General features: G+C 48.1%; 1 protein-coding gene and 1 long non-coding RNA gene across 6 annotated transcripts in view; one reads left to right on the forward strand and one right to left on the reverse strand.

The window, feature by feature from the left end:
* Positions 1-14,795, forward strand: part of LOC135055548 (uncharacterized) — an 83,627-nt gene extending 68,832 nt beyond the window's left edge. Inside the window, exon 2 of the long non-coding RNA XR_010243773.1 lies at positions 14,544-14,795. This is a non-coding gene — a long non-coding RNA (uncharacterized LOC135055548). The remainder of the gene's footprint in view (positions 1-14,543) is intronic.
* Positions 1-21,724, reverse strand: part of LOC135055547 (nuclear factor 7, brain-like) — a 69,165-nt gene extending 47,441 nt beyond the window's left edge. For 2 of the 5 annotated variants that reach the window (XM_063959741.1, XM_063959738.1), the window contains exons 1-2: positions 21,573-21,724; positions 6,412-6,510 (exon numbers count right to left, since the gene is read on the reverse strand). In XM_063959741.1, coding sequence (XP_063815811.1) covers positions 6,412-6,462 — 51 coding nt within the window. In that variant the 5' untranslated portion in view covers positions 6,463-6,510; positions 21,573-21,724. Of the gene's footprint in view, positions 1-6,411; positions 6,511-14,915; positions 15,042-21,572 lie in introns of those variants that run through there. The other 3 variants (XM_063959740.1, XM_063959739.1, XM_063959736.1) reach the window with 3 other exon arrangements.
* Between the last annotated feature and the right edge of the window lie 3,333 nt (positions 21,725-25,057).

The following is a 25,057-nucleotide window of genomic DNA, read 5'->3' on the forward strand; positions in this document are numbered from 1 at the left end:
CAGTGGAGCCCACCAGGAGTTTCCCCTGTTCGACAATCCGACCCTGAGGGAGACTCACGCTTCTTCAGGTAGTCCCCCTCACCCCCAGAAGCGTGGCCACTCCTGCATCCTGCCCTAGTGTAGTGGGCAGAATTGTAAGAATAATACCTGGAATTTCTGTGGAAATTGCATCATTTTGGCTCCACCCCTCTGCAAATATGTGCCATTCATGGCATCTTACCTCGAGAGGCCAGGGTCTAATTACGTGAATAACCAGGCCCAGCCCCCATTGCTGCCCACCTGCATCTTCTCTCTGAGCTTCTCGCGGAGAGGAAACAGCCAAAGTAGGCAAGTATGCCTCAAGCAGATTTTACGGAAAGAGTGAATTCCTATTTGACTCCCTCTAAGCTTCCTAGGCTCAATCATCAAAATCTTTACTTATTTACTTCATTCACAGCAGCTGGATTGCAACAATGTAATAGTTATTTCTGTATGTGGTAAGACTTACTATTTGTCCCTCTTACTAGGCAACTTTTATGCCGAGTATAGCATACATTGTCAGTGCAAACGCAGGATTTATTATGGGGGGTTTCCATGTGCGCGTGTGTGTGTGTATATATATATATATGTGTGTGTATATATATATATATATATATATATATATATACACCGCAACTACCACCGAGGTGGAAGGTGCACTCGCGCCCAGAAATCAGTCTCTGAAATCACTTGTAGATTCAGTTTATTTTAATCAGGTTCAATGTTGATGCCGTTTTTCATCGACGTTTCGGTCCATATAAGGACCTTTATCAAGACAGGCACTTAAAACACCTAAACAATCAGAAACAATTAAAATCAATATGTATAGAGAACCAGATTATCAGCACCAACACCACCAGTGCCTCCCAGGCCCTAATGACAGTCACCGAACAGCACAACCATGCTCTAATAGAATCAAGAAACTATATCCATGTGTGATTTAGAGACGCCTCCACCCTCAAGTTTCACCTCACACAGAGTATGTACTTAATCTCAACAAATACAATTACCTGGACAACACACTAGGTCATACTGATGTAATAAATTGCTTCTTCAACACATAGAAGATGCTATAATAATAGAGATAGAACATATGGCCCATTAGATAAACTCCCAAGCCACTGGATAGTGTAAACCTAACACCTGAGGCCACCCAGTGAGAATCATACCTGATAGTTTATTAAAACAACGGATGGCAGCTGAAGGCTCAATGCATATTTCCAACACTAGATCTGTAATTTAAAGGCAAGAGAAAGTTGGCAACCAACCTTAATCATATATCAAAAGTTAACTGCAGGGGTATCATACTCACAGTTCAAGTGTCCAGAGCCAAATGACAGCTGCATGCTGTTCTACCTCAGCCAGCAGCTATTTAAGGCTCAACCACAGGAAGTACCACTTAAGGTAATTAACAAATAATAAACCGCGCTATAAGGAGACCAACACTTAAGAATAGAAAACTGGACCTGCTGAACAAGCGCTATATAGCCTAGGAATCAAGCTAGGTGGGTTTCACTAAAATAAACGAGTTAAAAATGAAGGAAATCCATAGCTACTAAGGCAAACGCCGGAGACGCGGCTTCCGCGTTCCACCGGCAGGAAGTCCATGCGTTCCACTGGGCGGAAGTACCGCTACTCGGCTAGCAGACGGACCAGATTACAGTTATGTTTATGTGTGTAGGTAAATGGGACATACTGACGGTGAGCAACATTCACCAAGATCTCAAACTCAGCTACAAAGCCCACACAAAACATTTAAAGAACATGTGGATAATAACTAAGGTCCGCCTTACCGGAAGTGACATCGTGACCTACACTGGGCATACAAGTGGAGTATGAGGCTGTCAGTCACAGGAAATCGTCATGTGCAAAACTCTGACACTTGCTAAATAGTGGGAGAGCCCCAGAGCCAATGATCTCACTCACCCTATATATATACCAAAATACATCTTGCCAATGAGACACATTAGATACAAAACTAATATAATGATATGATATATATATATAAACTGCATGTACATTTTCTCCTGTGCTTGTGATTAAATAGTAAGGCACCAAGTGCAATACGCTGAAAGTAGCAGGGGAGTGTATTTATGTATATACAGTGTGTGTGTGTGTATATATATATATATATATATCTCCTATATAATAGCCCAGATCTGTGACTTTGTGACTCATTTGCTAACGCTGGGTGGAATCACAACACTGGGCGGAGTTAGTCAAATGAGTCACAGATCTGGGCAAATCTATATATAGGAGACTATAGGAGACTAGGAGCAGAAGCAGATAGTATGGGCATGGCACAGGCAGGGGTGCATACCTCCCAGCTTTCTTCAGGCAGACAGGGGTGCATACCTTCCAGCTTTCTTCAGGCAGACAGGTGTGCATACCTCCCAGCTTTCTTCAGGCAGACAGGGGTGCATACCTCCCAGCTTTCTTTAGGCAGACGGAGGGACACACACACACGTGGCAAAAAGGGGGCGTGGCTTCACGGGAGGGCTCCCGTTTTTGTCAGTGAGGGGGCATGCCCAGCGCTCTGTGAGCTGCTGGCATGCCCCCAGGGGCTGATTATGAGTCCGGGGGGCCCAGGGCACTTGAGACAGGGGAGCCCTATCTCATTGCTGTGCCTGCTGTGGGTTGGGGGGCGTGGCCTAATCGCGCCCCGCGAGGCCACGCCCCCTTATGCAAATTGTGTGGTTTTTTTTTTTTCTTTTTCTTTTTTTATGGAATTTTGGCCCCTCAGCTAGGGGTAAATCCAGAGGAGGTGGTCGCTCCCCCCTACACACCCGCACAAGCAGAAGAAAGCAGGGAGGCTGCTGCCTCCCTGCAACACCACAGACCTGCCAACACGCAGAAGGGTGTGCTGACTGTAGCACAATGCTGTTGCTGGCAGGATGTGGGAGCTTCTGAGCTGGGACAGAGCTACTCGAGCCAGGGGGCCCCCTAAGACTGTGGGGCCAACGGTACATACCCCCTGTCCCCCCCCCCTTAATCCAGCTCTGCTACTGGAACCCCCCCTTAATCCGTACCCCCTGATGCCCCCTCTCCCTCTGTCTCCACTATTCACCGCTGCTCTGCTAAGCAGAACAGCGAGTGCAGGAGCTTTCCAACTGCCCCCCCCCCCCCCCCCCCACGCGGGACACTGCGACCCGCGGGTGGGACAGCGGGACAGATCCCAAAAAATGGGACTGTCCCGCGAAAATCGGGCTAGTTGGGAGGTATGGGGGTGTGTGAGGGGGTATGCCGTACGGACAGACGGGCACCGGCTCACTGTGTATTGGACCCCCCACATCAACATACTCAGCAGGGGCTCTCTGGCACGGAGGAGCGTCACTTTCTGGCACACTCCACACTTCTTAGCTGCAGTTTTGTGGGGCACCTGCCGCTGTGCAGGTTCCGTACTGCCTCTGTTATCTCCAGCCCCGGCAACCCCACCGCTAGCTGCAGCGCTGCCACCCGCAGTGAGGTGCGCCCAGCTCCTTCACACACTTTAGCCGGCGGGTAGCGCTGCAGAAGTCTGAGCTGCTTGCAGGCTCCGACCCCCTCCTCCCTCCAGCCGCAGCGTCTCCTGGGGGCTAACCAGTCACTCCCAGTCTCCCCTTACCACAGTGCCCGGCAACCGTGCGAGGTCCGCGGTGTGTGACTGAGGAGTGGGGGGGAGGGATGCGGACGGGCAGAGGAAGCAGGACTCCAGCCTAAGAGAGTCAGCCATGCCAAGTCTCCACCAGCAGCAGATCCCAACAGGTTGGAGTGGAACAGCAGCAGCCAGCAGCAGTGACTCCGGTAAGACACATCTGTCTGTCACCACTGTTTTGTCCCTAATACCAATCTCTCCCATGCCCTGTGTTCTGTCATGTCCCTGTCACCCCTGGCCTGGCCCTTCCACCCTTATCCTGGCCCTTTCACCCTTATCCTGGCCCTGTCACCCTTATGCTGGCCCTGTTACCCCTAACCTGGCCCTGTCACCCCTGTGCTTGCCCTGTCAAACCTATACTGGCCCTGTCACCCCTATCCTGGTCCTGCCACCCCTACCCTGGCCCTGTCACCCCTATCCTGTCCCTGTCATTTCTGTCCTGGCCCAGTCGCCCCTGTCCTGGCCCCGTCACCCCTGTCCTGGCCCTGTCACCCCTGTTTTGACCCTGTCACCCCTGTCCTGGCCCTGTCACCCCTGTCCTGGCCCTGTTACTACATACCCTCCAACTACCTTTTTGGCAGGTACAGTACCCGCAGCGCCTCCAGACTCCTCCCCAATGCACCATACCTCCGCACCTTCCCCTACACCAAAGGCGGCACTCCACCCCTCCCACACACGCTGTGCCTCCAGACCCCCTACACCACCCACGGCTCCCACTCCTCCGCCCCTTTACCACCCACAGCACCTCCAGACGCCCTCCACCATCCACCCCCCATATATGTCTCCCCCCACACCTGCCCCCCTCCACCCGCAGCATCTGCAGACACCCTCCGCCATCCGCGGTCCCCCCTCACCCACCCCTCCCCCACCCATGGCACCCCCGCACCTGCCCCTCCACCACCTGCTGCACCTCCGGACCTCCTTCCCCATCCGCCGCACCACCCGTACCTGCCCCTCCCCTACATACGGCGCCTCCGGACCCCCTACCCCACCCCCGGCACACCCGCCCCTTCCCATCCCACAGCACCTCTGGAACCCTTCACCCATCCGCAACATCCCCGCACCTGCCCCTCTCCCACCCGAGGCACCCCTGCCCCTGCCCCTCCCCCACCTGCAGTGCCTCCGGACCCCTCCCCCATCTGCAGCCCCCACTCCTCTGCCCCTCCCCCACCCGCAGCACCTCCCGACCCTTCCCCATCCGGGCCCCCCCCCCGCTTCCGCCCCCCCTCCACCCGCAGCATCTACAGACACCCTCCCCCATCCGCAGTCCCCCCCCCGCACCCGCTACATTCTGTACATCGTGCCCTGCAGGTGCTGTTCACGCCGTCGCAAGGGGCTGCTCCTCCTTCACCATCGCACGCCCTTTCATTCTGCAATATTTAACCACTAACAAAGGAATGTAGGTAATACTCCATATAATACAAATATTGAACCCCAGAAAGGCATGCAAGGGTTAAGGGGGCGTAGCCCCTTACGACGGTGTGAAGAGCGCCCGTAGGGCGCGATGAAGCACCTAGTATATATATATATATATATATATATGCAAGAAGTGGTGAATACAAGCGCCCAAGAGTGTAGAAAGTACAATAAAATAGGAAAAAAACATAAGAGGGATGATAAAATCATCTCGGATCACTATAAGGAAGCTTTGCTCAAACAGCCCTCATTTGAAGCTTAGTACATGTAAATAAAAAAAGAGAAAAAACAGCAAACATAGTGTGTACCATTCATAATATCATTCTATGTCACTGCCTAGTTTCAACAGGCATCATTAGGGAACAAGCTTATTCCCAATTAAAATCAAATAACAGCCTCAGCAGTGCAAATATTAAAATACATAAATTTAATATACACAATGACATAGGAATGGCTAGAAAACACACGTACAAGATTAAAAAATATATGAGGCTTATCTGTCCATAAAGGATCCCGTTGATGAAGTCCAGACACTGATGGACGAAACGCGTTGTGACTGCTTACCGACATCTCCTTTATTGCTTGTTGAAACTAGGCAGTGACATAGTATGATATTATGAATGGTACACACTATGTTTGCTGTTTTTTTTTCTTTTTTTATTTACATGTACTAAGCTTCAAATGAGGGCTGTTTGAGCAAAGCTTCCTTATACCAGATAAGTGATCCGAGACGATTTTATCATCCCTCTTATGTTTTTTTCCTATTTTATTGTACTTTCTACACTCTTGGGCGCTTGTATTCACCACTTCTTGCATTCAATAGTATGTGTACACCAAATACATCTTTACGTTTTACAAGCTGCCACTCATATAACACGAGAAGTGTCCTAATTGATTATAGGTGCTGACACATTTAATATTGTCCAGTAACACGAACTGTACTTAAGCGCCGAAGTCTCCACTACTACATATATATATATATATATATATATATATATATATATGTGTGTGTATATATATATATATATATATATATATATCACACACATTAATACATACATATACCAGCACACACACAAACATACATGCATACATGCACAAACTTACCTACAGTTACACATTAATGCATACAGTACCAGCCAGGAGCTTAGAGCAGACCGGCAGCACTAAGAAGGAGGGAGCTGCTGTGGTTGAGAATGAGCAGCTAACAGCTCGCTCCGGACTTTCTCTTCCTGTATGCACTATGCAGAGAGAGCTACGGAGCTCTCTGTTAAAGCACTGATTATCAACAAGAAAGTAGCATGTTCTGCATATAAAAATATGATTAACTTATAAACCAGTACCTCCTCATCCTTGTGTGCACCATTCGGCTGGCTGACTTCTGCAGAGTCCATGGCAGCACTGCTTCCTGCTATATTCTGATATCTCTCATCCTTCAGTATCTGCAACGTCACACAGATAAACATTCTTATGTATGACTTGTCAGTGGACAACGCCTAATTCAAATGATGCTGGGCAAACAAATTACCTGAATATACTGTTTTCATTGTGGAAGCACAAGAAAATGTTAGTGTTAGTTAGTACTGAAAAATATATTAAAATGATGTTTACAGTTGCAAAAATATCAACAGATATGTGGCCTGGGTCGTGCCAAACAGCCCCTCTCAGTTTGCCAGTCCTCAATGACTCTAACGCACTGGGTGTCTTTCTCGCTCAAAATGTGCATATGTGCTTATTTCCATATATAAAACAACTGGAAGTGAAAAAAGGAGACTGAGCTTATTAATTTCATACATGACACTTGTGTATGTGTGCGACTGGGGGGCAGATTTATTATGCCTGGTGAAGTGGTAAAGTGGAAGGTGATAATGCACCAACCAGTCAGCTCCTAACTGTCATTTTTCAAACCCAGCCTGTAACATGGGTGTTAGGAGCTGATTGGCTGGTGCGTTATCACCTTCCACTTTATCACTTCACCAGGCTTAGGGGGTAATTCCAAGTTGATCGCAGCAGGATTTTTGTTAGCAATTGGGCAAAACCATGTGCACTGCAGGGGAGGCAGATATAACATGTGCAGAGAGAGTTAGATTTGGGTGGGGTGTATTAAATCTGCAATCTAATTTGCAGTGTAAAAATAAAGCAGCCAGTATTTACTAGAGATGAGCGCCTGAAATTTTTCGGGTTTTGTGTTTTGGTTTAGGGTTCGGTTCCGCGGCCGTGTTTTGGGTTCGAACGCGTTTTGGCAAAACCTCACCGAATTTTTTTTGTCGGATTCGGGTGTGTTTTGGATTCGGGTGTTTTTTTCAAAAAACACTAAAAAACAGCTTAAATCATAGAATTTGGGGGTCATTTTGATCCCAAAGTATTATTAACCTCAAAAACCATAATTTACACTCATTTTCAGTCTATTCTGAATACCTCACACCTCACAATATTATTTTTAGTCCTAAAATTTGCACCGAGGTCGCTGTGTGAGTAAGATAAGCGACCCTAGTGGCCGACACAAACACCGGGCCCATCTAGGAGTGGCACTGCAGTGTCACGCAGGATGTCCCTTCCAAAAAACCCTCCCCAAACAGCACATGACGCAAAGAAAAAAAGAGGCGCAATGAGGTAGCTGTGTGAGTAAGATTAGCGACCCTAGTGGCCGACACAAACACCGGGCCCATCTAGGAGTGGCACTGCAGTGTCACGCAGGATGGCCCTTCCAAAAAACCCTCCCCAAACAGCACATGACGCAAAGAAAAAAAGAGGCGCAATGAGGTAGCTGTGTGAGTAAGATTAGCGACCCTAGTGGCCGACACAAACACCGGGCCCATCTAGGAGTGGCACTGCAGTGTCACGCAGGATGTCCCTTCCAAAAAACCCTCCCCAAACAGCACATGACGCAAAGAAAAAAAGAGGCGCAATGAGGTAGCTGTGTGAGTAAGATTAGCGACCCTAGTGGCCGACACAAACACCGGGCCCATCTAGGAGTGGCACTGCAGTGTCACGCAGGATGTCCCTTCCAAAAAACCCTCCCCAAACAGCACATGACGCAAAGAAAAAAAGAGGCGCAATGAGGTAGCTGACTGTGTGAGTAAGATTAGCGACCCTAGTGGCCGACACAAACACCGGGCCCATCTAGGAGTGGCACTGCAGTGTCACGCAGGATGTCCCTTCCAAAAAACCCTCCCCAATCAGCACATGATGCAAAGAAAAAGAAAAGAAAAAAGAGGTGCTAGATGGAATTGTCCTTGGGCCCTCCCACCCACCCTTATGTTGTATAAACAAAACAGGACATGCACACTTTAACCAACCCATCATTTCAGTGACAGGGTCTGCCACACGACTGTGACTGATATGACGGGTTGGTTTGGACCCCCCCCAAAAAAGAAGCAATTAATCTCTCCTTGCACAAACTGGCTCTACAGAGGCAAGATGTCCACCTCATCTTCACCCTCCGATATATCACCGTGTACATCCCCCTCCTCACAGATTATCAATTCGTCCCCACTGGAATCCACCATCTCAGCTCCCTGTGTACTTTGTGGAGGCAATTGCTGCTGGTCAATGTCTCCGCGGAGGAATTGATTATAATTCATTTTAATGAACATCATCTTCTCCACATTTTCTGGATGTAACCTCGTACGCCGATTGCTGACAAGGTGAGCGGCGGCACTAAACACTCTTTCGGAGTACACACTTGTGGGAGGGCAACTTAGGTAGAATAAAGCCAGTTTGTGCAAGGGCCTCCAAATTGCCTCTTTTTCCTGCCAGTATAAGTACGGACTGTGTGACGTGCCTACTTGGATGCGGTCACTCATATAATCCTCCACCATTCTATCAATGTTGAGAGAATCATATGCAGTGACAGTAGACGACATGTCCGTAATCGTTGTCAGGTCCTTCAGTCCGGACCAGATGTCAGCATCAGCAGTCGCTCCAGACTGCCCTGCATCACCGCCAGCGGGTGGGCTCGGAATTCTGAGCCTTTTCCTCGCACCCCCAGTTGCGGGAGAATGTGAAGGAGGAGATGTTGACAGGTCGCGTTCCGCTTGACTTGACAATTTTGTCACCAGCAGGTCTTTCAACCCCAGCAGACTTGTGTCTGCCGGAAAGAGAGATCCAAGGTAGGCTTTAAATCTAGGATCGAGCACGGTGGCCAAAATGTAGTGCTCTGATTTCAACAGATTGACCACCCGTGAATCCTTGTTAAGCGAATTAAGGGCTGCATCCACAAGTCCCACATGCCTAGCGGAATCGCTCCCTTTTAGCTCCTTCTTCAATGCCTCCAGCTTCTTCTGCAAAAGCCTGATGAGGGGAATGACCTGACTCAGGCTGGCAGTGTCTGAACTGACTTCACGTGTGGCAAGTTCAAAGGGCATCAGAACCTTGCACAACGTTGAAATCATTCTCCACTGCACTTGAGACAGGTGCATTCCACCTCCTATATCGTGCTCAATTGTATAGGCTTGAATGGCCTTTTGCTGCTCCTCCAACCTCTGAAGCATATAGAGGGTTGAATTCCACCTCGTTACCACTTCTTGCTTCAGATGATGGCAGGGCAGGTTCAGTAGTTTTTGGTGGTGCTCCAGTCTTCTGTACGTGGTGCCTGTACGCCGAAAGTGTCCCGCAATTCTTCTGGCCACCGACAGCATCTCTTGCACGCCCCTGTCGTTTTTTAAAAAATTCTGCACCACCAAATTCAAGGTATGTGCAAAACATGGGACGTGCTGGAATTTGCCCATATTTAATGCACACACAATATTGCTGGCGTTGTCCGATGCCACAAATCCACAGGAGAGTCCAATTGGGGTAAGCCATTCCGCGATGATCTTCCTCAGTTGCCGTAAGAGGTTTTCAGCTGTGTGCGTATTCTGGAAAGCGGTGATACAAAGCGTAGCCTGCCTAGGAAAGAGTTGGCGTTTGCGAGATGCTGCTACTGGTGCCGCCGCTGCTGTTCTTGCGGCGGGAGTCCATACATCTACCCAGTGGGCTGTCACAGTCATATAGTCCTGACCCTGCCCTGCTCCACTTGTCCACATGTCCGTGGTTAAGTGGACATTGGGTACAACTGCATTTTTTAGGACACTGGTGAGTCTTTTTCTGACGTCCGTGTACATTCTCGGTATCGCCTGCCTAGAGAAGTGGAACCTAGATGGTATTTGGTAACGGGGGCACACTGCCTCAATAAATTGTCTAGTTCCCTGTGAACTAACGGCGGATACCGGACGCACGTCTAACACCAACATAGTTGTCAAGGCCTCAGTTATCCGCTTTGCAGTAGGATGACTGCTGTGATATTTCATCTTCCTCGCAAAGGACTGTTGAACAGTCAATTGCTTACTGGAAGTAGTACAAGTGGGCTTACGACTTCCCCTCTGGGATGACCATCGACTCCCAGCGGCAACAACAGCAGCGCCAGCAGCAGTAGGCGTTACACGCAAGGATGCATCGGAGGAATCCCAGGCAGGAGAGGACTCGTCAGAATTGCCAGTGACATGGCCTGCAGGACTATTGGCATTCCTGGGGAAGGAGGAAATTGACACTGAGGGAGTTGGTGGGGTGGTTTGCGTGAGCTTGGTTACAAGAGGAAGGGATTTACTGGTCAGTGGACTGCTTCCGCTGTCACCCAAAGTTTTTGAACTTGTCACTGACTTATTATGAATGCGCTGCAGGTGACGTATAAGGGAGGATGTTCCGAGGTGGTTAACGTCCTTACCCCTACTTATTACAGCTTGACAAAGGGAACACACGGCTTGACACCTGTTGTCCGCATTTCTGGTGAAATACCTCCACACCGAAGAGCTGATTTTTTTGGTATTTTCACCTGGCATGTCAACGGCCATATTCCTCCCACGGACAACAGGTGTCTCCCCGGGTGCCTGACTTAAACAAACCACCTCACCATCAGAATCCTCCTGGTCAATTTCCTCCCCAGCGCCAGCAACACCCATATCCTCCTCATCCTGGTGTACTTCAACACTGACATCTTCAATCTGACTATCAGGAACTGGACTGCGGGTGCTCCTTCCAGCACTTGCAGGGGGCGTGCAAATGGTGGAAGGCGCATGCTCTTCACGTCCAGTGTTGGGAAGGTCAGGCATCGCAACCGACACAATTGGACTCTCCTTGTGGATTTGGGATTTCGAAGAATGCACAGTTCTTTGCTGTGCTGCTTTTGCCAGCTTGAGTCTTTTCATTTTTCTAGCGAGAGGCTGAGTGCTTCCATCCTCATGTGAAGCTGAACCACTAGCCATGAACATAGGCCAGGGCCTCAGCCGTTCCTTGCCACTCCGTGTGGTAAATGGCATATTGGCAAGTTTACGCTTCTCCTCCGACAATTTTATTTTAGGTTTTGGAGTCCTTTTTTTTCTGATATTTGGTGTTTTGAATTTGACATGCTCTGTACTATGACATTGGGCATCGGCCTTGGCAGACGACGTTGCTGGCATTTCATCGTCTCGGCCATGACTAGTGGCAGCAGCTTCAGCACGAGGTGGAAGTGGATCTTGATCTTTCCCTAATTTTGGAACCTCAACATTTTTGTTCTCCATATTTTAATAGGCACAACTAAAAGGCACCTCAGGTAAACAATGGAGATGGATACTAGTATACAATTATGGACTGCCTGCCGACTGCAGACACAGAGGTAGCCACAGCCGTGAACTACCGTACTGTACTGTGTCTGCAGCTAATATAGACTGGTTGATAAAGAGAAGATGTCTATGTAACTATGTATGTATAAAGAAGACTGAAAAAAATCCACGGTTAGGTGGTATACAATTATGGACGGACTGCCTGCCGAGTGCAGACACAGAGGTAGCCACAGCCGTGAACTACCGTACTGTACTGTGTCTGCAGCTAATATAGACTGGTTGATAAAGAGAAGATGTCTATGTAACTATGTATGTATAAAGAAGAATGAAAAAAAACCACGGTTAGGTGGTATACAATTATGGACGGACTGCCTGCCGAGTGCAGACACAGAGGTAGCCACAGCCGTGAACTACCGTACTGTACTGTGTCTGCAGCTAATATAGACTGGTTGATAAAGAGAAGATGTCTATGTAACTATGTATGTATAAAGAAGAATGAAAAAAATCCACGGTTAGGTGGTATTACAATTATGGACGGACTGCCTGCCGAGTGCAGAGACACAGAGGTAGCCACAGCCGTGAACTACCGTACTGTGTCTGCTGCGACTGGATGATAAATGATATAAAAAATATATATATATCACTACTGCAGCCGGACAGGTATATATTATATATTATATAATGACGGACCTGCTGGACACTGTCTGTCAGCAGAATGAGTTTTATTTTTATAGAATAAAAAAAAAAAAAACACACAAGTGAAGTCACACGACGAGTGTTTAACTTTTTCAGGCAATCACAATATAAGTATACTACTAACTATACTGGTGGTCAGTGTGGTCAGGTCACTGGTCAGTCACACTGGCAGTGGCACTCCTGCAGCAAAAGTGTGCACTGTTTAATTTTAATATAATATGTACTCCGGGCTCCTGCTATAACCTATAACTGGCACTGCAGTAGTGCTCCCCAGTCTCCCCCACAATTATAAGCTGTGTGAGCTGAGCAGTCAGACAGATATATAATATATATAGATGATGCAGCACACTGGCCTGAGCCTGAGCAGTGCACACAGATATGGTATGTGACTGACTGAGTCACTGTGTGTATCGCTTTTTTCAGGCAGAGAACGGATATATTAAATAAACTGCACTGTGTGTCTGGTGGTCACTCACTATATAATATATTATGTACTCCTGGCTCCTGCTATAACCTATAACTGGCACTGCAGTAGTGCTCCCCAGTCTCCCCCACAATTATAAGCTGTGTGAGCTGAGCAGTCAGACAGATATATATAATATTATATATAGATAATAGATGATGCAGCACACTGGCCTGAGCCTGAGCAGTGCACACAGATATGGTATGTGACTGACTGAGTCACTGTGTGTATCGCTTTTTTCAGGCAGAGAACGGATATATTAAATAAACTGCACTGTGTGTCTGGTGGTCACTCACTATATAATATATTATGTACTCCTGGCTCCTGCTATAACCTATAACTGGCACTGCAGTAGTGCTCCCCAGTCTCCCCCACAATTATAAGCTGTGTGAGCTGAGCAGTCAGACAGATATATATAATATTATATATAGATGATGCAGCACACTGGCCTGAGCCTGAGCAGTGCACACAGTCAGATATGGTATGTGACTGAGTCACTGTGTGCTGTGTATCGCTTTTTTCAGGCAGAGAACGGATTATAAAGTAAACTGCACTGTCCTCACTAGTAAACTCTCTCCACTCAGTCTCTACACTTCTACAGTAACAGTACTCCTCCTAGTCAGCTCCAGTAAATCTCTCTCAGTCTCTTATAATCTAAATGGAGAGGACGCCAGCCACGTCCTCTCCCTATCAATCTCAATGCACGTGTGAAAATGGCGGCGACGCGCGGCTCCTTATATAGAATCCGAGTCTCGCGATAGAATCCGAGCCTCGCGAGAATCCGACAGCGTCATGATGACGTTCGGGCGCGCTCGGGTTAACCGAGCAAGGCGGGAAGATCCGAGTCGCTCGGACCCGTGAAAAAAAACATGAAGTTCTGGCGGGTTCGGATTCAGAGAAACCGAACCCGCTCATCTCTAGTATTTACCCACCCAAATCTAACTCTTTCTGCACATGTTATATCTGCCTCCCCTGCAGTGCACATGGTTTTTCCTAGTTGCTATCAAAAATCCTGCTGCGATCAACTTGGAATTACCCCCTTAATACGAGTCTGCCGCTGAGTCTCTGAATCTGTATACGAAGTGCTACAATGCAAGTTCTGTTCTGCTCCATATACAGACTCTGCAACACACAATATACAAGTGTTATATATCACATTAATCAGCACAGTCTCCTTGTGTGTCCTAGTCACATTGTATTGTGGCTTAGATGCATTTTCGGTAAAAAAAAGACAGCCAATGGTAGCATAAATGCACAGGACCTTGCTGCGGTTGGATGTATGAGGACACACATCTGTATGTGAATGAGTCTGAGGGCTCTATCCAAACAGGTGCAAGTCTGTAAATACAAGTTTGTTTCATGAAACGAGCAGACTTCACACAAATGCACATACACAAGAAATGCAAGATCCAATTAGAAATGCCTATTTGCAGTATTTGCTGTGCGATTGATGCAAATTTTCTACAAGATGCGACCCGGGAGAAGTGCATGAAAAAGTGGGGAGACCTTCCTGGACCCCAAAAATGTCACCATTTTTTTTTAGCAGAATCATATAGAAGGCTGTAAGTGGGCATAAGGAAAGTACTGGATGCTCTTAAAAGGTGTCAGATGGCGGATTTTTGCATTATTTTTTTCAGGTAAAAATGATAAAAATCAAATATACGAGGATAATTCAGTAAGTAAGGTAACAAAACCTCTCGTGTGTAATGTTGTGTATTTTATTCTAATTTCCCAGCAGGCCAGAACAAGTTGAGCTCTACTTCCCCTTACTGTCCCAACATCAGGTGTACGGTGATAACATCATGTCACGGAAACAGGCTGGGCTTTGGTGTATGTGTATGAGGAAGATGAGTATTATGGGACGTTTTTACTACAGCGGAGTATTGTTATCAAACTGGCTAAACAGTTCAGTGCTAGAACATATTAATATTTTGCCTTAATATAACAGATTTTTCTGTATCCTATTAAAAAGCTAAATTTGACAAAAGTGGAACATGTTCAAACATTGTTGGCCCTCGTTCAAGTGTGTGTGTGTGTGTGTGTGTGTGTGTGTGTGTGTGTGTGTGTGTGTGTCTATATATATATATATATAATTCCAAAATCATACCGGCACTCCCACTGTATATGGAAAGGTTCCTTTGCTGCGGTGCCCTCCAGGTCAGCGATGAGACAAGTATATGGAGTAAGCGTTGGTGGCACTCAGGCAGACTTAGCAAATGCAAAGATAAAATTCCTTTATTTGCCATATATATATATATATATATATATATATATATATATATAGAGAGAGAGAGAGATAGTGGTGAGATGAGTTAATTACAGATGTAGCAATGCTCAACCATCCCGCGATTATGGATGGCGCTGCTAGTGTACCCATGTCTATAACGCGTGTGTGCACACGCACACGCACACCATAGACTGTAATAGACCCAAGCAAACAGGCATTCATAATAAGTACAAAAAATAAGAATTTACTTACCGATAATTCTATTTCTCGTAGTCCGTAGTGGATGCTGGGGACTCCGTAAGGACCATGGGGAATAGCGGCTCCGCAGGAGACTGGGCACATCTAAAGAAAGCTTTAGGACTATCTGGTGTGCACTGGCTCCTCCCCCTATGACCCTCCTCCAAGCCTCAGTTAGGATACTGTGCCCGGACGAGCGTACACAATAAGGAAGGATTTTGAATCCCGGGTAAGACTCATACCAGCCACACCAATCACACCGTACAACTTGTGATCTGAACCCAGTTAACAGCATGATAACAGAGGAGCCTCTAGAAAAGATGGCTCACTACAGCAATAACCCGATTTTTTGGTAACAATAACTATGTACCAGTATTGCAGACAATCCGCACTTGGGATGGGCGCCCAGCATCCACTACGGACTACGAGAAATAGAATTATCGGTAAGTAAATTCTTATTTTCTCTAACGTCCTAAGTGGATGCTGGGGACTCCGTAAGGACCATGGGGATTATACCAAAGCTCCCAAACGGGCGGGAGAGTGCGGATGACTCTGCAGCACCAATTGAGAGAACTCCAGGTCCTCCTCAGCCAGGGTATCAATTTTGTAGAATTTTACAAACGTATTTGCTCCTGACCAAGTAGCTGCTCGGCAAAGTTGTAAAGCCGAGACCCCTCGGGCAGCCGCCCAAGATGAGCCCACCTTCCTTGTGGAGTGGGCATTTACAGATTTTTGGCTGTGGCAGGCCTGCCACAGAATGTGCAAGCTGAATTGTACTACAAATCCAACGAGCAATAGTCTGCTTAGAAGCAGGAGCACCCAGCTTGTTGGGTGCATACAGGATAAACAGCGAGTCAGATTTTCTGACTCCAGCCGTCCTGGAAACATATATTTTCAGGGCCCTGACAACGTCTAGCAACTTGGAGTCCTCCAAGTCCCTAGTAGCCGCAGGCACCACAATAGGTTGGTTCAGGTGAAACGCTGAAACCACCTTAGGGAGAAACTGAGGACGAGTCCTCAATTCCGCCCTGTCCGAATGGAAAATCAGATAAGGGCTTTTACAGGATAAAGCCGCCAATTCTGACACGCGCCTGGCCCAGGCCAGGGCCAACAGCATGACCACTTTCCATGTGAGATATTTTAAGTCCACAGATTTAAGTGGTTCAAACCAATGTGACTTTTGGAACCCAAAAAACTACATTGAGATCCCAAAGTGCCACTGGAGGCACAAAAGGAGGCTGTATATGCAGTACCCCTTTTACAAACGTCTGAACTTCAGGGACTGAAGCTAGTTCTTTTTGGAAGAAAATTGACAGGGCCGAAATTTGAACCTTAATGGACCCCAATTTCAGGCCCATAGACACTCCTGTTTGCAGGAAATGTAGGAATCGACCCAGTTGAATTTCCTCCGTCGGGCCTTACTGGCCTCGCACCACGCAACATATTTTCGCCAAATGCGGTGATAATGTTTTGCGGTTACATCCTTCCTGGCTTTGATCAGGATAGGGATGACTTCATCCGGAATGCCTTTTTTCCTTCAGGATCCGGCGTTCAACCGCCATGCCGTCAAACGCAGCCGCGGTAAGTCTTGGAACAGACAGGGTCCTTGTTGGAGCAGGTCCCTTCTTAGAGGTAGAGGCCACGGATCCTCCGTGAGCATCTCTTGAAGTTCCGGTTACCAAGTCCTTCTTGGCCAATCCGGAGCCACGAATATAGTGCTTACTCCTCTCCATCTTATCAATCTCAGTACCTTGGGTATGAGAGGCAGAGGAGGGAACACATACACTGACTGGTACACCCACAGTGTTACCAGAGCGTCTACAGCTATTGCCTGAGGGTCCCTTGACCTGGCGCAATACCTGACGAGTTTTTCCCAACGGTTTATAATCATGTGGAAGACTTCTGGGTGAAGTCCCCACTCTCCCGGGTGGAGGTCGTGCTGAGGAAGTCTGCTTCCCAGTTGTCCACTCCCGGAATGAATACTGCTGACAGTGCTATCACATGATTTTCCGCCCAGCGAAGAATCCTTGCAGCTTCTGCCATTGCCCTCCTGCTTCTTGTGCCACCCTGTCTGTTTACGTGGGTGACTGCCGTGATGTTGTCCGACTGGATCAACACCGGCTGACCTTGAAGCAGAGGTCTTGCTAAGCTTAGAGCATTGTAAATGGCCCTTAGCTTCAGGATATTTATGTGAAGTGATGTCTCCAGGCTTGACCATAAGCCCTGGATATTCCTTCCCTGTGTGACTGCTCCCCAGCCTCGCAGGCTGGCATCCGTGGTCACCAGGACCCAGTCCTGAATGCCGAATCTGCGGCCCTCTAGAAGATGAGCACTCTGCAACCACCACAGGAGGGACACCCTTGTCCTTGGTGACAGGGTTATCCGCTGATGCATCTGAAGATGCGACCCGGACCATTTGTCCAGCAGGTCCCACTGGAAAGTTCTTGCGTGGAATCTGCCGAATGGGATTGCTTCGTAGGAAGCCACCATTTTACCCAGAACCCTTGTGCATTGATGCACTGAGACTTGGCTCGGTTTTAGGAGGTTCCTGACTAGCTCGGATAACTCCCTGGCTTTCCCCTCCGGGAGAAACACCTTTTTCTGGACTGTGTCCAGGATCATCCCTAGGAACAGAAGACAAGTCGTCGGAACCAGCTGCGATTTTGGAATATTGAGAATCCAATCGTGCTGCCGCAACACTACCTGAGATAGTGCTACACCGACCTCCAACTGTTCCCTGGATCTTACCCTTATCAGGGAATCGTCCAAGTAAGGGATAACTAAAATTCCCTTCCTTCGAAGGAATATCATCATTTCGGCCATTACCTTGGTAAAGACCCGGGGTGCCGTGGACCATCCATACGGCAGCGTCTGAACTGATAGTGACAGTTCTGTACCATAAACCTGAGGTACCCTTGGTGAGAAGGGTAAATTTTGACATGAAGGTAAGCATCCTTGATGTCCCGAGACATCATGTAGTCCCCTTCTTCCAGGTTCGCAATCACTGCTCTGAGTGACTCAATCTTGAATTTGAACCTCTGTATGTAAGTGTTCAAAGATTTTAGATTTAGAATCGGTCTCACCGAGCCGTCCGGCTTCGGCACCACAACAGTGTGGAATAATACCCCGTTCCCTGTTGCAGGAGGGGTACCTTGATTATCACCTGCTGGGAATACAGCTTGTGAATGGCTTCCAAAACTGTCTCCCTGTCAGAAGGAGACATCGGTAAAGCCGACTTTAGGAAAACGGCGAGGGGGAGACGTCTCGAATTCTAATTTGTACCCCTGAGATATCACCTGAAGGATCCAGGGGTCTACTTGCGAGTGAGCCCACTGCGCGCTGAAATTCATTGAGACGGGCCTCCCACCGTGCCTGATTCTGCTTGTAAAGCCCCAGCGTCATACTGAGGGCTTGGCAGAGGCGGGAGAGGGTTTCTGTACCTGGGAACTGGCTGATTTCTGCAGCCTTTTTCCTCTCCCTCTGTCACGGGGCAGAAATGAGGAACATTTTGCCCGCTTGTCCACGAAAAGACTGCGCCTGATAATACGGCGTCTTCTCATGTTGAGAGGCGACCTGGGGTACAAACGTGGATTTCCCAGCTGTTGCCGTGGCCACCAGGTCTGAAAGACCGACCCCAAATAACTCCTCCCCTTATTAAGGCAATACTTCCAAATGCCGTTTGGAATACGCATCACCTGACCACTGACGTGTCCATAACCCTCTACTGGTAGAAATGGACAACGCACTTAGACTTGATGCCAGTCGGCAAATATTCCGCTGTGCATCACGCATATATAGAAATGCATCTTTTAAATGCTCTATAGGCAAAAATATACTGTCCCTATCTAGGGTATCAATATTTTCAGTCAGGGAATCCGACCACGCCAACCAAGCACTGCACATCCAGGCTGAGGCGATTGCTGGTCGCAGTATAACACCAGTATGTGTGTAAATACATTTTAGGATACCCTCCTGCTTTCTATCAGCAGGATCCTTAAGGGCGGCCATCTCAGGAGAGGGTAGAGCCCTTACAAGCGTGTGAGCGCTTTATCCACCCTAGGGGGTGTTTCCCAACGCACCCCAACCTCTGGTGGGAAAGGATATAATGCCAATAACATTTTAGAAATTATCAGTTGTTATCGGGGGAAAACCACGCATCATCACACACCTCATTTAATTTCTCAGATTCAGGAAAACTACAGGTAGTTTTTCCTCACCGAACATAATACCCCTTTTTTGTGGTACTCGTATTATCAGAAATGTGTAAAACATTTTTCATTGCCTCAATCATGTAACGTGTGGCCCTACTGGAAGTCACATTTGTCTCTTCACCGTCGACACTGGAGTCAGTATCCGTGTCGGCGTCTATATCTGCCATCTAAGGTAACGGGCGCTTTAGAGCCCCTGACGGCCTATGAGACGTCTGGACAGGCACAAGCTGAGTAGCCGGCTGTCTCATGTCAACCACTGTCTTTTATACAGAGCTGACACTGTCACGTAATTCCTTTCAACAGTTCATCCACTCAGGTGTCGACCCCCTAGGGGGTGACATCACTATTACAGGCAATCTGCTCCGTCTCCACATAATTTTTTTCTCCTCATACATGTCGACACAAACGTACCGACATACAGCACACACACAGGGAATGCTCTGATAGAGGACAGGACCCCACTAGCCCTTTGGGGAGACAGAGGGAGAGTTTGCCAGCACACACCAAAGCGCTATATATATACAGGGATAACCTTATATAAGTGTTTTTCCCCTTATAGCTGCTGTATTGTTAATACTGCGCCTAATTAGTGCCCCCCTCTCTTTTTTAACCCTTTCTGTAGTGTAGTGACTGCAGGGGAGAGCCAGGGGAGCTTCCCTCCAACGGAGCTGTGAGGGAAAATGGCGCCAGTGTGCTGAGGAGATAGGCTCCGCCCCTTTTTCGCTGACTTTTCTCCTGCTTTTTTATGGATTCTGGCAGGGGTTAAAATTCATCCATATAGCCCTGGGGGCTATATGTGATGTATTTTCGCCAGCCAAGGTGTTTTTATTGCTGCTCAGGGCGCCCCCCCCCCCTAGCGCCCTGCACCCTCAGTGACCGAAGTGTGAAGTGTGCTGAGGAGCAATGGCGCACAGCTGCAGTGCTGTGCGCTACCTTGGTGAAGACAGGATGTCTTCTGCCGCCGATTTTCCGGACCTCTTCTGTCTTCTGGCTCTGTAAGGGGGACGGCGGCGCGGCTCTGGGACCCATCCATGGCTGGGCCTGTGATCGTCCCTCTGGAGCTAATGTCCAGTAGCCTAAGAAGCCCAATCCACTCTGCACGCAGGTGAGTTCGCTTCTTCTCCCCTTAGTCCCTCGATGCAGTGAGCCTGTTGCCAGCAGGTCTCACTGAAAATAAAAAACCTAAACTAAAACTTTCACTAAGAAGCTCAGGAGAGCCCCTAGTGTGCACCCTTCTCGTTCGGGCACAAAGATCTAACTGAGGCTTGGAGGAGGGTCATAGGGGGAGGAGCCAGTGCACACCAGATAGTCCTAAAGCTTTCTTTAGATGTGCCCAGTCTCCTGCGGAGCCGCTATTCCCCATGGTCCTTACGGAGTCCCCAGCATCCACTTAGGACGTTAGAGAAATAGTGTAATATATATATAGTTTTAATAGCACTACAACCTAGAATCTCAAGATACTAATGTGATGATAATGAAATTGTGAATAGATATAAACAAATATTGAATTACGCAAGATGCTAATAAACAAATGTTAATCAAAATATTGAAAGAACACTCCCACTAAGGTGACTGCCTTTCAAATGACTCATATTTTAAAGTCAAATAAAATGTCCAAATGTGATAGAACTCCGCACTTTCAGTGTTAAACAGTAATCCTTAATGAACAGTAATCCTTAATTAGTATGCGCACCAGAACGATAAGTGATTCAAACTTATAACGGGGGTGTTTCAGTGCCCAACCCCCTCCCCCCTCCAGCTTCTCCTCCTTGGCTCTCAGATATTTACGGGTAGTATGGCTTGCAGGCAGGGAAAACAAAGGTAAAATAGCATAATACTGTTTATACAAAAATTAATTTGAACTTGTATGCAAGCGAAGTGTTAGATACTAAATTCCCAGAACCACTGCATCCATCTTTGTATCAGGCCCATAATTTGTGACAATTGCTAAGACAGTGCTGTAATAAATGGTCAGTCTTGATTTTTACACTAAATGAGACCACAATATTCTCAAACCGTAATACAAATAAGTTACATAACATGCAGAATGTATTCATAAATGATTAAGTGAAAAAAACATCCAACGTACCACTTTATAGTCCTGTGACCAATACTCTCCAGCTTTAGATGGTGTGGATACGCAGAATTTAAGTCATTTGGAGTCTACTTTTTAATCCAGCACTATCCCTCAGGCACTGACAGTTTGCAGCAAACAGGTCCCATTTATAGACATAATAGTTTCACTTTCGTTTCTGCCTTACTATCCAAAGGTCTCATGATGATTCGAGAACTGCCCACACAATTCAAGGAGTGACAGATATTGCTGACTGCAACAGCACTTCTTGTGTGGAACTCAAGCTTGCTTTTCCTGGGTCTGGGACTCCAGGTCAACAACAAAAAGGTCGACACACCTTAGGTCGACGCCAATTGGTCGACACGCCTTAGGTCGGCGTTGGAGAAAATGTCGACATGGACAAAAGGTTGACAGGAACAAGGTTGACATGGAAAAAGGTCGACATGAGTTTTTTTATGTTTTTTTGGTGTAGTTTTCTTCGTTGAGTGCCCGGGAACCCCAATTAGTGCACCGCGTCCCCTCGCATGGCTCGCGAGCTTCGGGCATGGTGCCTTCGCTCCGCTACCGCTTCGCTCGGCACAGATTACCGTTCCAATCGTAGTCCACGTGGATCGTTAAGTATGAAAAGGTTCAAAAAAATGAGAAAAAAATGAAAAACTGTCGACCTTTTTCCATGTCGACCTTGTTCCTGTCGACCTTTTTCCATGTCGACCTTGTTCCTGTCGACCTTTTGTCCATGTCAACCTAAGGTGTCAACCAATTGGTGTCGACCTAAGGTGTGTCAACCTTTTTGTTGTCGACCTGGAGTCCGGATACCGCTTTTCCCAGTGAGGAAGCTTCCCACATTCAGAAGCTGATATGCATAAGGAGCCTCCTAGTGATAGGCCTTACAGAATATAATGAGGGGAAGGGGGGGGAGGGGGGACTTGGTCTGCACACCCTAATCCTAAACATAATGGGGTATATTTACTAAGGTGTGAGTTTTTTAGATGTGGAGATGTTGTCCATAGCAACCAATCAGATTTCATTTAACATTTATCTAACTACTTCTAGAAGATAACAGCTAGATTCTGATTGGTTGCTATGGGCAACATCTCCACTTTTAAAAAACTCAGACCTTAGTAAATGTACTCCAATAAGAGGCGCTACCATGCTGAAACTTGTAGTTCCACACAGAAAAAAGAAAAATGCAGGTGCAGCCAAAATTATGTTAAGAACCTGAAATTGACCCTGTTGTATTGCAGAGTTTATTATGGTTATTCCGATTAGCAGTGTTTAGTATTTGGAGTGTACACCTGCATTTTTTCTTTTTCCTTTTCAGTGGTCAAAGTAGGAATTTTAAAGTGGGGGTATGGAAAATGTAAAGATATTTAGTATTTACTTCGGGGTATTGAGGGGACAGTTAGGGTTAGGCTGCAGGGGAAGGGGGGTGGAGATCCAGTTAGGGCTAGGTTGTGGGGGGGGGGACTGTTAGGGTACAAAAGTTAGACAGGGTTAGGCTGCAGCAGGGGAGGGTTAGGCTGTGGGATATGAGGGAATACGGTTAGGCTGCATGAGGGAAGGGTTAGGCTGTGGGTGGTGGGATGGTTAGACTGTGGGTGGTGGGATGTTAGGGTTAGGCTGCGAGTGGGAGAGGAAATGGTTCAGGTTTGGCTGTGGGAGGGGAGGGGAGAGTGTTGGGGGTTCGGCTGTGGGAGGAGAGGGTTAGGCTGCTGGAGGTTAGGGTTAGACTGTGGGGGGGGAGAATTTAGGGTTAGTCTGTGGGGGGAGGAGAAACAGGGTTAGGCTGCAGCAGGGTTAGGCTGTGGGAGGGAGGGAAGACTGTTAGGGTTAGGCTGTGGGGGGAGGTGAGTCTGTCAGGGATAGGCTGTGGGAGGGAAGATGGTTAGTGTTAGGCTGCAGGGGGATGGGACAGTAAAGTTACAGGAAAGGAGGGAAACGGTTAAGGTTAGGCTGCAAGGGAGAGGAGACTTTTTGGGGTTAGGCTGCAGGAGGAGAGTGTTAGGCTGCTGGAGGGAGGGGAGATGGTTAGGATTAGACTGCAGGAGGAGAGGGGGGGCGTGGCCTGGCTGGAGAGACGGTTGGAAGCAGGGAAGCAGAGCTCCCGCTAAAATCACCCAAATTCCCCTGCTATAATCCTCTCAGCTGCCTCATTCCTACCCCTGCAATCCCCCCTGGTGCTCTGGTTACCCGGGCACTTGGTCGCGGAGCCGGGAGACCACTTTTGCGGTCTCTGCGGGTTGGGGCCTGTGCCGGGTGCCGGAGCCGCGGGCTGGATTTTCGGCCAAGGCCCGTCGGGAGGCTTCGTGGGCAAAAGGAGAACCGGATAGAATACAGCGGTCGGAGCGTGTGGACCCCCCTCACCATCGTGTGTCGCGAGACCGCTGGGACCCCCTCTGTGACGGGACCGGGGCGGTGTCCAAGCCCTGCTGTTGCCTGGCGCCCGGGCGGTGAGGAGACGGAGAGACCCGCGGGGCCGCCCTTCCCATCCTGCAGCGGCGTGAGAGGTGAGCACAAACATCAGAGCCCCAGATCATCATCCGGAGCTCCAGTGTCGAGGGGAGTGTGCCGTGGAACGGGGACGAGGCTCTGTCCGAGTCTGCGGATTGCGGCCCTCCCTTCTGAGTGAAGCCGGGGCCTCGATTTTGGGGACGTCCAGACCGGACGCCGAGAACGCGCGCGGGCTGCGGAGCCCGCCTGTGGAGACAGGCTGGTGATCTGGGCCCCCTGCATTGAACCTATCACCTACCTGGTCATTCCTCTGGCGACTGGGAATAACAAGACCCGCAAGGAAGAATCCCTCTAGCTGAGAGTATATGGAGGAGGCAGCCATCTTGGGTATTGCAGTGTGAGGTGGCATTATAAACCCAGCATCTGGTGATTATACCTGACTGACAGGACGTTATCCCCTCTAACCTAACCTAACTCCTGGCTACTCAAATTCATAAAGTCAGCTAAGTACACCATTCATTTTCTCTGCCTGATGCTGCAGGTCCTCTGTTCCCCAGGGCAATTATATTAATAATAGAGCTGCCTAAATAGATTATACGGAGTCTACCATCTCATAAAAGATTTTATTTTATCTTTGTTTGCAATTTGCATTGCTCCCAACTTTTATGTAGAGCTTTAACCAATGCCAGCCGTACACCATATACCACAGTGTGATACCACCCTCACACACCCCCCACTCACCCTGTTTTGTGCGATATCTCATCCAAAGTCAAGAGTATATTAGTCTCTCTGGGCCTGAAGCGGCGCTGCTGGACGGGTCGCTACCCTTGTAGCTATATACGCTCTAACACATGGTCCTGCACACAGTGGTGTATACATTATGTATCCATCTCCTCACCCTGATGTGATATATATGGAATAATGTCTCCCACCTAGCGGTAACCGTGGATGCCTCTCTTGCGGGGAGTGATACCGAATGTCTTCCGTCCTGTCAGATTGTAAGTAATTGAGCTCCTTGGATGTGTTATGGACAAATTTATTACCTAGTC

Source organism: Pseudophryne corroboree, chromosome 3 (genome assembly GCF_028390025.1).
Source record: "Pseudophryne corroboree isolate aPseCor3 chromosome 3, aPseCor3.hap2, whole genome shotgun sequence".
NCBI classification, from domain to species: domain Eukaryota; kingdom Metazoa; phylum Chordata; class Amphibia; order Anura; family Myobatrachidae; genus Pseudophryne; species Pseudophryne corroboree.